Genomic DNA, 13,100 nt, shown 5'->3' on the forward strand with positions numbered 1-13,100 from the left:
TTAACCTCTACTGTACTGTAGCTATCGAAATCCTAACGTAAACAATGTGAATCTGATAGCACATAAACAGGCTAAATGGCCTACATTTCAAACATATACGTATAAGCATGCCCCATCAAATTTCTTAAAATATGTTTATATATTTCTGTAAAGAAACTTACCTTTGAAGTAGCTAATTTCCAGTTGAAATCCAATGCGTACAAGACGGTGTTGAACCCCTGCAAAATCTCTTCTGAAACCCCAATTTGAGCGATGCGTTGAAATGGGCATGCGCAAAGTTGTTGCTCAGGGGCAGACTGAGGGACAGGTTTGCTAAGGAAGAATTGTAATATTCTGTGATGACTTGTCTTTGGAAATGAACCTCTTAACCCTCGTGCTGCCTTCGGGTCACATGACCCAAAGGTTCATAACGAACCATCGTTGTGTTTACCCAATTTTACCCAATACAAAAACAAATTAAAATAATTTTCTTTTAACCTTTGCAATGTGGGGGGTCTGAGACAGCCTAGCTGTTAAAAGAAAATGCTTCACTTTGTCTTTGTATGCGGTAAATCTGTCGCAATACGAAGGTGGGTCACAATGACTGATGGGTCAGAATGACCCGAAGATAACACAAGGGTTAAGAGTCGCTTACCTTTTGGTCACATTTAACAATTTTGTATCACAAAAATTATTGGAGCACAAATTTGCATTGTGTGTCATACAGCTTTGGTGTGCTATACAAAGAATGTTTGCTTAATCATGTTACACATCACACATTGATTGCTTTTGTACATGTTTATATAAAGAATGAAAGACTAAATTATATTCCAGATTCAGTCTTATTTATTAAAGCTATGTTTCTGCATATGAGAAAATTGATGACCAATGACATGCTGGGGCTGAGCTGCACATGAATTACATGCATTGTCTACATTTATACGTGCTGGGTGCAACATTTAATATTGTGTGTGATTGAAATTCATGTAGACTATGGGTACATTGCAAAAGTGTCAGAACTGAGAGCAGTCCAGTGTGATCTCTCCATCTCTGGATAAACCACTATATGCACTCGAGATCCGTTGTCCTGCGACCAAAGAGCGACTTAGCCGCAACTTAACCCATGGTACCAAAATTAATGTATCCAGCCGACCAAGGTACAACGTCACGGCAACGTTGTCCACGGGACCAAAAATAACGTAACCAGCCGACCAAGGTACGACGTTGCGGCAACGTTGTCCACGGGTCTAAAAATAAGGTAATTAGCCGACCAATGTACAACGTCGCGGCAACGTTGTCCATGGGACCAAAAAATAACGTAACCAGCCGACCATGGTACAACGTCGCGGCAACGTTGCCCACGGGTCTAAAAATAACGTAACCAGCCGACCAAGGTACACCGTCGCGGCAACGTTGTCCAGGGGACCAAAAAATAATGTAACCAGCCGACCAAGGTACGACGTCGCGGCAATGTTGCCCACGGGTCTAAAAATAACGTAACCAGCCGACCAAGGTACAACGTCGCGGCAACGTTGTCCAGGGGACCAAAAAATAACGTAACCAGCCGACCAAGGTACAACGTTGCGGCAACGTTGTCCACGGGTCTAAAAATAACGTAACCAGCCGACCAAGGTACGACGTCGTGGCAACGTTGTCCATGGGACCAACTGGCAACATTCCCTTTATAACGTTGCTACGACGTTGCCACGACGTTGCCAGAAGGTAACGTCGCGGGTTACCAACTGAGCACTTACTGGCAACGTTGCCGCAACGTCATGTGTTAGTTGGGTATATGTGAGAGAACAAAGGTTGTGCCCTTGCCGAAGGCAAAGCACACCCAAATAGCCTGCTGACAGTTTCCTCAACCTAGGCTTGTAAAAATCGCCTCGGTTCGTCAAACTACAACTAGCAATACGCTAGGAAGGCAGTGCGCGTTCACGCGTAGGGGAGTGGGATTCTGCGGGCGAGTGAGAATTCGGTCCAACACCTGTTACGGCAGGACAGGCAATTCTTTCCTGAAAAAACTCGCGTCACTCCCACAAACAAATTCTTCGTAAGTAAAAAGTTTAGACTTTTAATTGACAATATTGACAACATATATTAAGAAACTTGTCTTTACTCATAATATCGTCTCCGATTTCAATTCGAAGCTGTAAATCTAACACTGTAGGCAATCTCCCATGTTATCCGCTCTGGCTCCGCCTCGGAAAACAATGGCTGCCGTTGCTGACGATACATTTATTTCCCCCTCCCAGTAACCCCTTAACCAATGATATGTGCTTTGAGCTTAAGTTGTCATGAGTATCTGGCAGTTTTCAGAAATAAAATCGGTGATTGGACGGCAAAGATATTAAGGCGGGAACCATGGGAATTTTATTTCCCATATTTGAATGGTCCTTAAGTAATATAAACATTACGTTGGACACATTATTACATTTGCCTAAAATGACAACCCAAATGTTTACCTATAAGATTCGGGGCTTTTGAGAAAACATTCAGCGCTCTAGCCCTAGAAGCCAACCCCCGCTTCATCCCGCAAAATACGGGACAGCCCTAGTGGGTAGTCATCAACATATTCCAAGTTTTATAGCCAAAGCCTAGATTCGTTTTACTCGTTTAGCCTAATACAAAATTCATTTTAACCAAGAAAGAATGAAGATATCAATAGATGGCAGCACATGCCCGAAGTTGCTCTTTTATCTTCGCTTATCCAAGCCATATGGCATAGGCCTATTCCAGTGCCTAACGCAAAACTAGGCTAGACTTATAGCAGGCCTAATAAACATATAAACATTTTCATATCATATTATTTAATAAGAGATAACTTGAAGCACATTGTTTATGTACATCACACCATTTGTTCTCACTTTTATCATCCCTATCCTGCATGACCGTGCGAGCCCAGTCAGGTGACACGCTTCGGAGCAGCTGGCCAGCCTCGATCTCATTTTCCATCATCACACAAACACAGCAGGCTACACACACACACATAGGATAGGCTACGATACCGGGATAACGCCTGAGCACAACGGATTTTACGGAAAATTTCATAAGATTGGCCAATCTAACAGAGTTATCGCTATGGGGAAACGAACGGCATATTTGCTGTTATTGCTTGCGACCTTGACGCTGTCTTCTGAGGTGAGAAATCAACCCACTAGTCCAAATAAATGCGTAGCCTACTTCATGTGCAACCTCTAACGTCCATAATCCATTTTCATTCTCTTTCATTCTTTCAAGCCATTCTTTCAAAGGCAAGCTCAGTTCGAGACCAAAAAGTAGTCAAAACCGACGTTTGACTAGTTTCTTATTCTTGGAATGCAGTAGGCTACTAGGACAGAAATCCGATATGCAAACAATCTCGAATGCGACTAAATTGCCAGGTTCGTTCATTTCAAAGGATCTGCATCATTCGGTTCCCAAATAAATTGGTTATGTTGACCAAATATGGCTCAATTAAGCAAGTTTTCTACGTCAGATATTAAACATGGCACATTTAAAGGCCTACAGTAGTAGTTCGCCAATATTTTTTTTAAATAGGCAAGCTGTCATGTCACTGTGATTAGTAGCACTAGACTGCATGCATTATTTCCCTGATAGCCTACTATTATTGTGTTAAAATCCCTTCCTTGATACGTCTCCAATAATTTCTGTTGATTGGCCTTGTCAATAACACCTCAACTAAGCCCCCAGACTAATTGAACCTCAAGCCTAGTCTACTCAGGATTGTCGAAGCAATATATTTTTGTCTGCAGTATTGTTTCCCGGTCCGTGAAGGCAAAATATGCCCGTTATAGCGTTGCACATTTGCAGCAAGCGAGTCCTCTACTCTCCAGGACGAAAGGATGGCTTGACATCAGCAAGATGGCGTCAGTGAACGGTGGCTAAGAAGCGGCAGTTGTTCACATACAGTGAAAGCTAGCAATTTGCCGCAAGTAGTAAAAACCTGAAGCAGGTCGCAAAGCCTATCATTTCCAGTGTCTGCATCAAATCTAAGACTGATACTTGCCCAGCTTGCTTGAACACCACAACATGTGGTGTGTGGCAAAATAAAGGTTTTTTTAGCTGCCAACATATAGACTAACACGTAGGCTACGCATAACATCAAGACGATAACTAGAGACAGCTAAACAGAAGTTAAACACGCGTGCATATCACTCAAGCACCACTGATGAGCAGAGAGTCCTATGCGAGTTAATAGCGCATTAATTTTGAATAGTGTGACAGACACTTGACCACTTAACAACTGAGTGTAGTCTACTTAGGGAGGTTATACGGTTGTTCAATGGGGAACTGTTGTAGTCAAGGTATTTACTGATATCACAGACGGTGTGCACTTTGATGTTGCTGGATGTGGACACTTCCTTCTCCAAGCAGACACACCCAGGGGAGGTGGAATGGATCTTCTTAAGCAAGGCTACTTAATTGAAAAAAGTCAACACCCAGTTTGAAAGTGCCTGGCTGGTCTGAATACTTATGTAGATGAGTAAGTAGATAATTTGTTGTTAAAATACAACTAATGTTAAATCAGTGTTGAAATAGTTATGAGGTTTATAGAATATACACTTGAATGTTTTATTTTGAATGTAGTTTGGGATTTTTCAAACACAAATTAACTCAACCCTACAGGTAGTGTGGTGGCTTTACCAACAGAACAATACCAGAAGGCTTGTGAGGATTTGGTTTGTTTGTTACAAGCAGAAGTCTTTTCCTATGTTTTGGAGAGGAAGGAGTAACAAGGCAGAAAGACACTTCCTCTGTTTCTCAGCCCGAACAAAAGTAGAGGAAAAAACAGTCATCCCAGAATTCTGTGCAAGGGGAGAGAGAGTTGTCTTCTGTCAGGGCCAATAAATGACAGTCGGTAACAAGAACTTCAGTAGCCATTTTACACCAAGTGTCTGTAATTTTAGACATACATAAACATTTTTTGTTATTTAAAAAAATATTATTATTATTTTTTTCATATATATTTTTTTACAGAGAGCACAGGGTCAGCCCTGGAGCATTGAGGAGTGTACATTGTTGACCACTCCAACCCATTGGCTGAACTGTTTTCTCGTTTTCTCTCCCCCTCCACTGTTTGGTGAATGTGAACAGAATCCCCCATTAAATTGTATCACGAGAGATTATGCACACACACTGTTTTAAGTGCTGTGCGGTGGTTTTGTGTCTCTGGCAACTTCCAGATCTGCGAGCTGTGATTCTGTAAAGTGCTGTCTGGCTCAGGGGCTTAACTGCACTGTTTAATCATTTTTAATCAGAACTGAAATGGACAGCAACGTTACACAATGGAATACAGAGACTGCGGCCTTCTAAAACATCCTAATCCTTGTTGTCTGGAAAGGGCAATAGAAGGGTATAAATGTGTTTCAGTGTAAGAGAACTGCACGTTGACTTACTCTGGACAAGCAAGATCCGTTTCTGCTCAGTTGATTGTAAATCTTTTTCAAAGGACGGAAAACGTTATTTGCTGACACAGCCTGATTTTTTTTGTGTACCTGTTTATGAACTGGGTATCGTCTTTCACATTCAAGATAAAACTCACGTTGTGCCCCTCTGCCTCCAATCTCTACCCTGCATGTCCTCCCAGGTACCGGAGGATGACTCAGTGGGTCTGCTGGCCGAGCCCCAGGTGGCCATGTTCTGCGGGAAGGTCAACATGCACGTCAACGTCCAGAGCGGCAGGTGGGAATCGGACCCCTCCGGTACTAAGAGCTGCATCGGAACCAAAGAGGGAATCCTGCAGTACTGCCAGGAGGTGAGAGGCGATGGGAGGGGAGTGGAGGAATAGAGAATGTGTTTTGGAGAGTTGATTCGGAGTACCGAAAGGCTAAACTCCAGTCCTACCCTTTCCCTAGGTATACCAACTCTAGCCCTACCCTGTTCCTAGGTGTACTAACTCCAGTCCTACCCTTTCCATAGGTATACCAACTCTAGCCCTACCCTGTTCCTAGGTGTACTAACTCCAGTCCTACCCTTTCCCTAGGTATACCAACTCTAGCCCTACCCTGTTCCTAGGTGTACTAACTAGCTCTGCCTTGTTCCTAGGTTTATCCTGAGCTTCAGATAACTAATATGGTGGAGGCCAACCAGCCAGTCAGCATCCAGAATTGGTGCAAGAAGGGACGCAAACAGTGTCGCAGCCACACACACATCGTGGTGCCCTACCGCTGCCTGGGTAAGCAGTGTATTGTTTGTACACAAGTGTGTAACTCATTATGTTGTGTTTGTGTGTCCATCTGCTAATGTGCACGCACAAAAACGAACTTGCTGTGTGTGCATTGTAGTGGGCGAGTTTGTGAGTGACGCCCTGCTGGTTCCTGACAAGTGCAAGTTCCTGCACCAGGAGCGCATGGACCAGTGTGAGAGCCACCTGCACTGGCACACTGTGGCCAAGGAGGTAAGACAAAAACACACTGGTTCTATTTTTTCTCTCCTCCCGCTATGTATGGGGTCGTTCTTGCTGTGGTGACTCAGCACTATTTCAGTCTTCACTGCTCTCCACAGCCTGCTAATGGCTACAACCTGATTTCTCTTACCCAGTGGTACTAAGTAGTGTGTAAATATGTTTGTGATGGTCTCAACTACCTGTGATAACTCCACCAACCAGCAATAAGGAAAAGGGCCATGCTGTCGCTAACTCATTGTTTTCGTGACAACTAGTCTTGCGGAGACCGCACCATGAATCTTCACGACTATGGGATGTTGCTGCCTTGTGGCATCGACCGTTTCCGTGGGGTGGAGTTTGTGTGCTGCCCGGCGGAGCGAGAGGACAGCGTGGCCCTGGAGGGGGAGGAGTCAGACGTATGGTGGGGTGGAGCTGAGACAGAATTCACAGACAGGTATGGATGGAAACGCACAACACTGACACACAAATTACACAGAGGCGAAATAATGAATAAATCCCACCCCCTCCCTTAAAAGACTACTGTAGAGGATCTGTAGACAGACAGACAAGTAGCCCGTCCAATCACTGCATTCGATCCGAATGCTGTCCAATCAGTAGTGCCGGTTCCGACCTTAACCATTGGTCAAGGTTATTACAGTCCTGTGACCCCCACAGATATCGGACTGATTTCATTTCACTGTCAGATCTTTAGATTTATTGGTCGCTATCACGAAATTTATTTCAGAAAATATGTCAAAAAAAGTGCTTCTCAACAACACCCTGCCTTTAAATTCCCTTCTTCTGACCCCCAGCATGCCTCGCCAGGCTGAGCCAGAGCCCACCACAGCTGAGCAAGTTGAAGAAGAAGAGGAGGAGGAGGAGGAGGAGGAGGAAGAGGCCTTTGACAGGGATGAGGACGGAGACGGCGACGAAGACGAAGACAACGACGACATTGACGAGGACGTGACGGAGGAACGGGACAGTGGTGAACGCGTCTCTAACATCGCCATGACCACCACCACCACCACCACCACCGAGTCGGTAGAGGAGGTTGTGAGAGGTGAGAGAGAGAGAGAGAACTGCTGATGGTCATATGAATCAATACACTTTCTGATTGGTCGGAAGTGAGAAAAAGCGGCCAGTTGGCATCTGTTTTTCCTCGTGTTTGGAGATTGGAGATGTGGAGACGTGTAAAATGGCACCCATTATCAGTTATGTTTTTTTTTTATGTTCTGGTGCTGTATATGTCCTTATCTCTCTCTCAGAGGTGTGTTGGGCGCGTGCTGAGTCCGGCCCATGCCGTGCCATGTTGGAGCGTTGGTACTTTGTGCCAGAGAAGGGCCACTGTGCCCCCTTCCTGTTTGGGGGCTGTGGGGGCAACAGGAATAACTTTGACTCGGAGGAGTACTGCTTGTCTGTCTGCAGCAGCAGTTTGTGTAAGTCCCAGGACTGGAGCTGCTCTCCCCATCCCCCTTGTGCGCCCCTCTCACCAGGGTACTTTTCCTCAATTGCCCCTGACCCCCCGCTGTGTGATGGCTCACTCATTCACTTAACTATCTTTGTAACACCTGCAGGTGTGTTTGTGTGTGTCTGTCTTTCTGTGAATGTAACATGTATGGTACAGTGTGCCTGCCAGAATGCCATTAGGTACTAACACTCAACACTGGTCTAGCCATAGAGAGTATGTTTGGAGTTCATCCATATGAATTGGAACTTTGGCCGTTATTTGAAAATCTTGGATCGTCAGCAGGTCAAGGCTTCTGTTTCCCAGGAGACGGATGCTCTGTTCCGGGACTTCCAAGTTAATACTTAGTCAGAGAGCATGAGTCAGCACTGCCCAGGTCCTGACAAAAGAAGAGAGGAATGTTAGTTTGTTAGTTTTACAGCAGTGAGACACAGACATGCAGGAAGGCGTTTTCACGAACACGGCTCAGAGGTAGGAACAGCAACAACAAAAAAAGCGGGAAGCATAGACCGGAGTCAATTAAAGTCATTTATTAAACAACGGAAGAAAAAATGCTGTTGAGGTGTGTGAGTCAGTAGGTCAGTAGGTCTGGTCTCTGCGCACGCCATCTCTTAAAGGGGAAGGAACACACCTGGCCCAGGTGTGTCCACACAGTGTAACGACTCCCTCACCTCTGCCCCCAATCTTGCGAAAGGAAACGAGGCAAGGCAGAGGGAGGAGGCCTTCCCAGTGTGTCAGACGAAAACATGTTCGCTCTTTTTCATCCCATCCTGCTGTCTGTCCTCCTATGGCAGCCAGGAGCAGTGGTCAGCAACATTAACAGCCAGCCAGTCCAAGTACTCACCCATGTCCTGGCTAGGGACATGGGTGAAGAACAACCTGCGCTGCATGTTGTCATTGGGGGTTTTTTTTTGCGCAGGAAACCTATGCACTGAACAATGACCCATGGGGGAATCAAACCGTGGACCTTCTTGCTCTGGCACTGCGCCACCGTGACAGGATCGGGATTCCCCTTATCTCTAGGCTCCGACGTCACTCACTCGCTTACGCTCACACATGAACACTCTTTGTCTCGTGCTACTGTACGTACTGCTCAGTGAGGCTTGTCCTAACCTGCCACTGACTCAAAGTTCATTGCACCACTCATCCGTATCTCTCCCTCTCTCGCTTGCCCTGTCTGGGGTTTGATCCCGGGTCCTGGAACTCAAGCATGTGACTGCCCGCTTCTCACAGACACCACTTTATCCAGCTATGCTACTGAAAGACCAGCAATTTGATGGCCGGCCGGGCAGTATTTATGTGAGAGACTTGGACCAATTCAACTCTGTTACACCAGCCTGTCTTCTCTGTCTGTTTCAGTCTGCCCGTCTGACCTTAATTCCCCAACCAGAGACCAATGTATAACAGCCTCTCACCCCCCCCCCTCTCCCTGTCTAATCCCTTCACTCTCCTACCTTTCCTCTTTTTTTCTGTTTAATCCTCTTCCTTTTCATCTTCCATCACTCCCTCTGTCTCTCTCTCTCCCTATGTTCGGATGGCTGTTCATCCATTATGACCATGTCTTGTCTGCTCCCCTCCTCCACACCTCTCCAGTGCCCACCCTGGCCCCCGGCCTCCCTGACATGGTGGATGCTGTGGACCACTACCTGGAGGCCCCCGGAGACGACAACGAGCATGCTGACTTCCAGAAGGCCAAAGAGAGTCTGGAGGCCAAGCACCGCGACAGGATGGCCCAGGTGTGTGTGTGTGTGTTTGTGTGTGCATGCATTCCCATGAAAAATGCAAGCCCATTAACATATCTATGTGCGCCTTGATATACCGGTGACTCAATGTCCCTTGTTGCCTAGGTGATGAGGGAGTGGGAAGAGGCAGAGAGGGAAGCTAAGAGCCTGCCTCGTGCCGACAAGAAGGCAGTCATCCAGGTAACACACCCACCCTCTGTTCTGCATGTGTGTACGCTCGGGTTGATTGTGTGCTTGTGGGTGCATGTACTGAACAGTGGCAGCACGAGTGTGGAGTGGGTGTACTGATGTGTGTGTGTGTGTGTGTGTGTGTGTCAGCACTTCCAGGAAAAGGTAGAGGCCCTGGAGCAGGAGGCAGCAGGGGAGAGGCAGCAGCTGGTTGAGACCCACATGGCCCGGGTAGAGGCTCTGCTCAACAGCAGGCGCCGTCTGGCCTTGGAGAACTACCTTAGCAGCCTGCAGGCCAGCCCGCCCCGGGTAATAAAAAAAACACACACACACACAAACACACACACAAATTCAAAAAGTCATTCAAAACATCGGCAACTTGGAACCGATTTCTTAAAAAAAACAAAAACGATCTCTCCTTCACCTCCCCCCAGCCTCGCCAGGTGTTAGGGCTGCTGAGGAAGTATGTGCGTGCCGAGCAGAAGGACAGACAGCATACGCTGAAACACTATGAACACGTCCGCATGGTCGACCCCAAGAAGGCTTCTCAGATCCGACTGCAGGTAGAAACCCCCGAGAGAGGTGTGCTGCTCCCGGCCTGTGGCCTCAGCACCGCCGTGCTCTCACGGGAACATTCTCCGCTTTCGACAGCTGTCTGTTTCAAGATGGTTTTCGATGTGGTGCACTGTGTTTATCGCGCCCCCCTTTGTGGTTTGAACCTTTTTGAACTCTGCCTCGTCCAAGGTCTTGACCCACCTGCATGTGATTGACGAGAGGATGAACCAATCAGTGGGGCTGATCGAGAAGGTGCCTAGCATGGCCAAGGAAATCCAAGACCAAGTTTGTGAGTGCCGACCTCAATCCCATCCACCGAGTTATTAGAATACGTATTAACCACTCACATATTTTAGTCAGCAATTTTACAATGACTCACCTCCCAAATGCTGTGCTATTTGCAGTAGCCAGAAGTGTTCCGTCTTAGCTGGCAATTTCTTCCTCTACGAAGCATACATTACTCATCATCTCTCTCTTACTATCTGTCTTTCTCTCTTACCATCTCTCTTAATCCCTCTCTCTTGAACAATCTGTCTTTTTCTGACTCAACTAAACTTCTCTCTCTAGCTGTCCTCATGCAGAAGGTTCAGTCAGAGCTGTCTCAGCAAGTCTCTTCCCTGCAGAGCGATGGGAGAGTGAGTTACGCGCACGCACACACACACACACACAAACAGTAAATAGCAAACATTGCAAATCCTGTCAGGAGAATTTAAACCGAGCACTCGCACACATCCTGGGCCAACTGTGCACGTATTTATGCTTACAGACTGACAGTAGGGTGAGTTATGGGAACGATGCCCTGATGCCAGACCAGGCCTACAGCTCGGCCCCACTTGATCCCAGCCTCGGAGTGGACCGCCTGGGGTTCATCCACCCTGAGAGCTTCAATCAGCCCAACACAGAGAACCATGGTAAGACGCAGACACACAAGTTTTTATCGCTATTCTTGTGGGGACTCACAATTCCACTCAAAATCCTGTTTTCCTCTAACCCCTAACCTCAACCCTTAAACATAAATTAAACCCAAATCTAGTTCCAAACCCTAAAACCATTGAAGGGGGGATTTCTGGTCCCTCCCCCCCCCCCCCACAAGACAAGTTAAACAAGTCCACACGCACTATCTGAAGGGATAGTAATCTTGGTGATCAGAGCTTTTTGTTGATGTGACCCACAGTGGAGCCTGTTGATGCTCGTCCAGTCCCTGACCGAGGTCTCCCCACACGACCTGGTGAGCCGGTTTGTGCGTGTGCGAGTTTGTGTGTCTGAGTTAGAGTGAGCGTCGTGTTTGGCTCCTCTGACTCCGTTTGTCCTCCTGAAAACCAGAGGGATTCCCTGAGGTGAGGATGGACACTGAGGAGAGGCAGAGCACCAGCTACGAAGTCCATCACCAGAAACTGGTAACCAAAGCCACATCCAACGCACAACCGCTTGACCAACAGCTTGTGTCCTGAGGGACAGCCGGCGTTGTTACTGACAGTGGGTGTTGTGGTGTTTGACAGGTGTTCTTTGCAGAGGATGGGGGCAACAACAAGGGCGCCATCATTGGACTGATGGTGGGCGGGGTCGTCATAGCGACCATCATCGTCATCACCCTGGTGATGCTGAGGAAGAAGCAGTACACTTCCATCCACCACGGAGTCATCGAGGTGAGAATATGGGTGTGTGCGTTCATGTGTATATTGTGTGTATGTGTGTTTGTGTGTGTGTGTGTATTGAGCTGTGTGTGGGCTTGTTTCAGGTGGATGCTGCAGTAACACCGGAGGAACGTCACCTGACCAAGATGCAGCAAAACGGCTATGAGAACCCCACCTACAAATTCTTTGAGCAGATGCAGAATTAAGGAACTACCCGTTCACCTCGCTCCCTCTTCTCCTTACCCATCTCTTTGTCACCTGTCGGCCTGGTTCCATTGTGGTCTGTTAGACCCTTTCCCGTAGATTCCAATTGTTTTGACATATCTAATTGAACAGGATAGGTGGATATAGAAGTGTGGATGAGAATGCTGTTTACCCTGTTTTAAGAGCAAGGTGAAGCCTTGCTCTCCTTGCCATCTCCATATTGCTACACCTACCCCAGAGTGAGGGTAGGGGAAGGTGGCTAGAGAACTAAATGGAACAAAGCCACAATGCTTGTATAATCTCTCCCCTGTAGAGGTAGATCCTCTCATCGTCCACAGCTGCTACTGCTCCGACAAGGGTATTTGTCTTCACCTGCATTTCGTCCGATTTAAACCTATATTTGTTTCTACAAAGAATCGACACAAAACCAGGTTTTTTGGGGGGGGTTTTCTTTCTCAGAAGTCAGCCCCCGTCCCCCGGTAAAATAATGTTTACCAGAAGCCCATCTGACCCCTATCACGAATCCTTCTTATCCTCTCTCTACATCTCGTTCTCTCTCTCTCTCTCTGGCCCTATCCATCCCCCCCATCTCTCCCACGCACATCTCTCAGATGACAGCTGTGTGGTGTATTTGGTGACATAACAGCTCTTAGAGCTAGCGATGAGGGGATGAGGACGGGGAGGAGGGAGTGAGGGAGGGGTGGGAGCTTCTCTGATCTGTTCTCTCTCTCTCTCTCTCTCTCTCTCTCTCTCTCTCTCTCTCTCTCTCTGCAGGATTACGCCCCAATGGTTCAGGTTTTGTTTTTCAAAAAAGAGAAAGAAAATAAACCGAAAAAAAAAATAAAAAAAAAGATTCCCCAAAAATATATTTACACGATCAGAATAAGGATGAAGAATATTGAATGTTTTGTTTTCAGTTTTTCATTATTTTGTGTGTAATGTATTGAATTAAAGCCAGACATTAG

General features: G+C 46.7%; 2 protein-coding genes across 3 annotated transcripts in view; one reads left to right on the forward strand and one right to left on the reverse strand.

Moving 5' to 3' along the window:
- Positions 1 to 3,423, reverse strand: part of LOC134017474 (butyrophilin subfamily 1 member A1-like) — a 19,722-nt gene extending 16,299 nt beyond the window's left edge. Inside the window, exon 1 of the mRNA XM_062457116.1 lies at positions 3,163 to 3,423. The gene's annotated coding sequence lies outside the window, so the exon portion shown is untranslated. The remainder of the gene's footprint in view (positions 1 to 3,162) is intronic.
- appb (amyloid beta (A4) precursor protein b) lies at positions 2,912 to 12,876 on the forward strand. 2 transcript variants are annotated; one of them, XM_062457113.1, is made up of 18 exons: positions 2,912 to 3,120; positions 5,570 to 5,737; positions 6,028 to 6,157; positions 6,267 to 6,379; positions 6,643 to 6,821; positions 7,180 to 7,427; positions 7,633 to 7,803; positions 9,426 to 9,568; positions 9,680 to 9,754; positions 9,893 to 10,051; positions 10,177 to 10,305; positions 10,487 to 10,586; positions 10,865 to 10,932; positions 11,064 to 11,208; positions 11,472 to 11,525; positions 11,621 to 11,694; positions 11,797 to 11,943; positions 12,036 to 12,876. In XM_062457113.1, exons 1-18 carry the CDS (start codon positions 3,061 to 3,063, stop codon positions 12,135 to 12,137), a joined length of 2,265 nt encoding a protein of 754 aa, XP_062313097.1. In that variant the 5' UTR covers positions 2,912 to 3,060; the 3' UTR covers positions 12,138 to 12,876. The 2 variants fall into 2 exon arrangements, with proteins under 2 accessions (XP_062313097.1, XP_062313098.1); XM_062457114.1 differs by lacking the exon at positions 7,633 to 7,803.
- Positions 12,877 to 13,100: the final 224 nt, after the last annotated feature.

The sequence above is a fragment of the Osmerus eperlanus genome, chromosome 3 (genome assembly GCF_963692335.1).
Source record: "Osmerus eperlanus chromosome 3, fOsmEpe2.1, whole genome shotgun sequence".
Taxonomy (NCBI): domain Eukaryota; kingdom Metazoa; phylum Chordata; class Actinopteri; order Osmeriformes; family Osmeridae; genus Osmerus; species Osmerus eperlanus.

Excerpts from the sequence above, each read along its gene's own strand:
- appb (XM_062457113.1), top strand. The coding sequence starts at position 3,061 with ATGGGGAAACGAACGGCATATTTGCTGTTATTGCTTGCGACCTTGACG. Across the intron at positions 10,587-10,864 it reads GGAAATCCAAGACCAAGTTT|CTGTCCTCATGCAGAAGGTT; the intron begins GTGAGTGCCGAC and ends TTCTCTCTCTAG. Across the intron at positions 11,526-11,620 it reads AGGTCTCCCCACACGACCTG|AGGGATTCCCTGAGGTGAGG; the intron begins GTGAGCCGGTTT and ends CCTGAAAACCAG.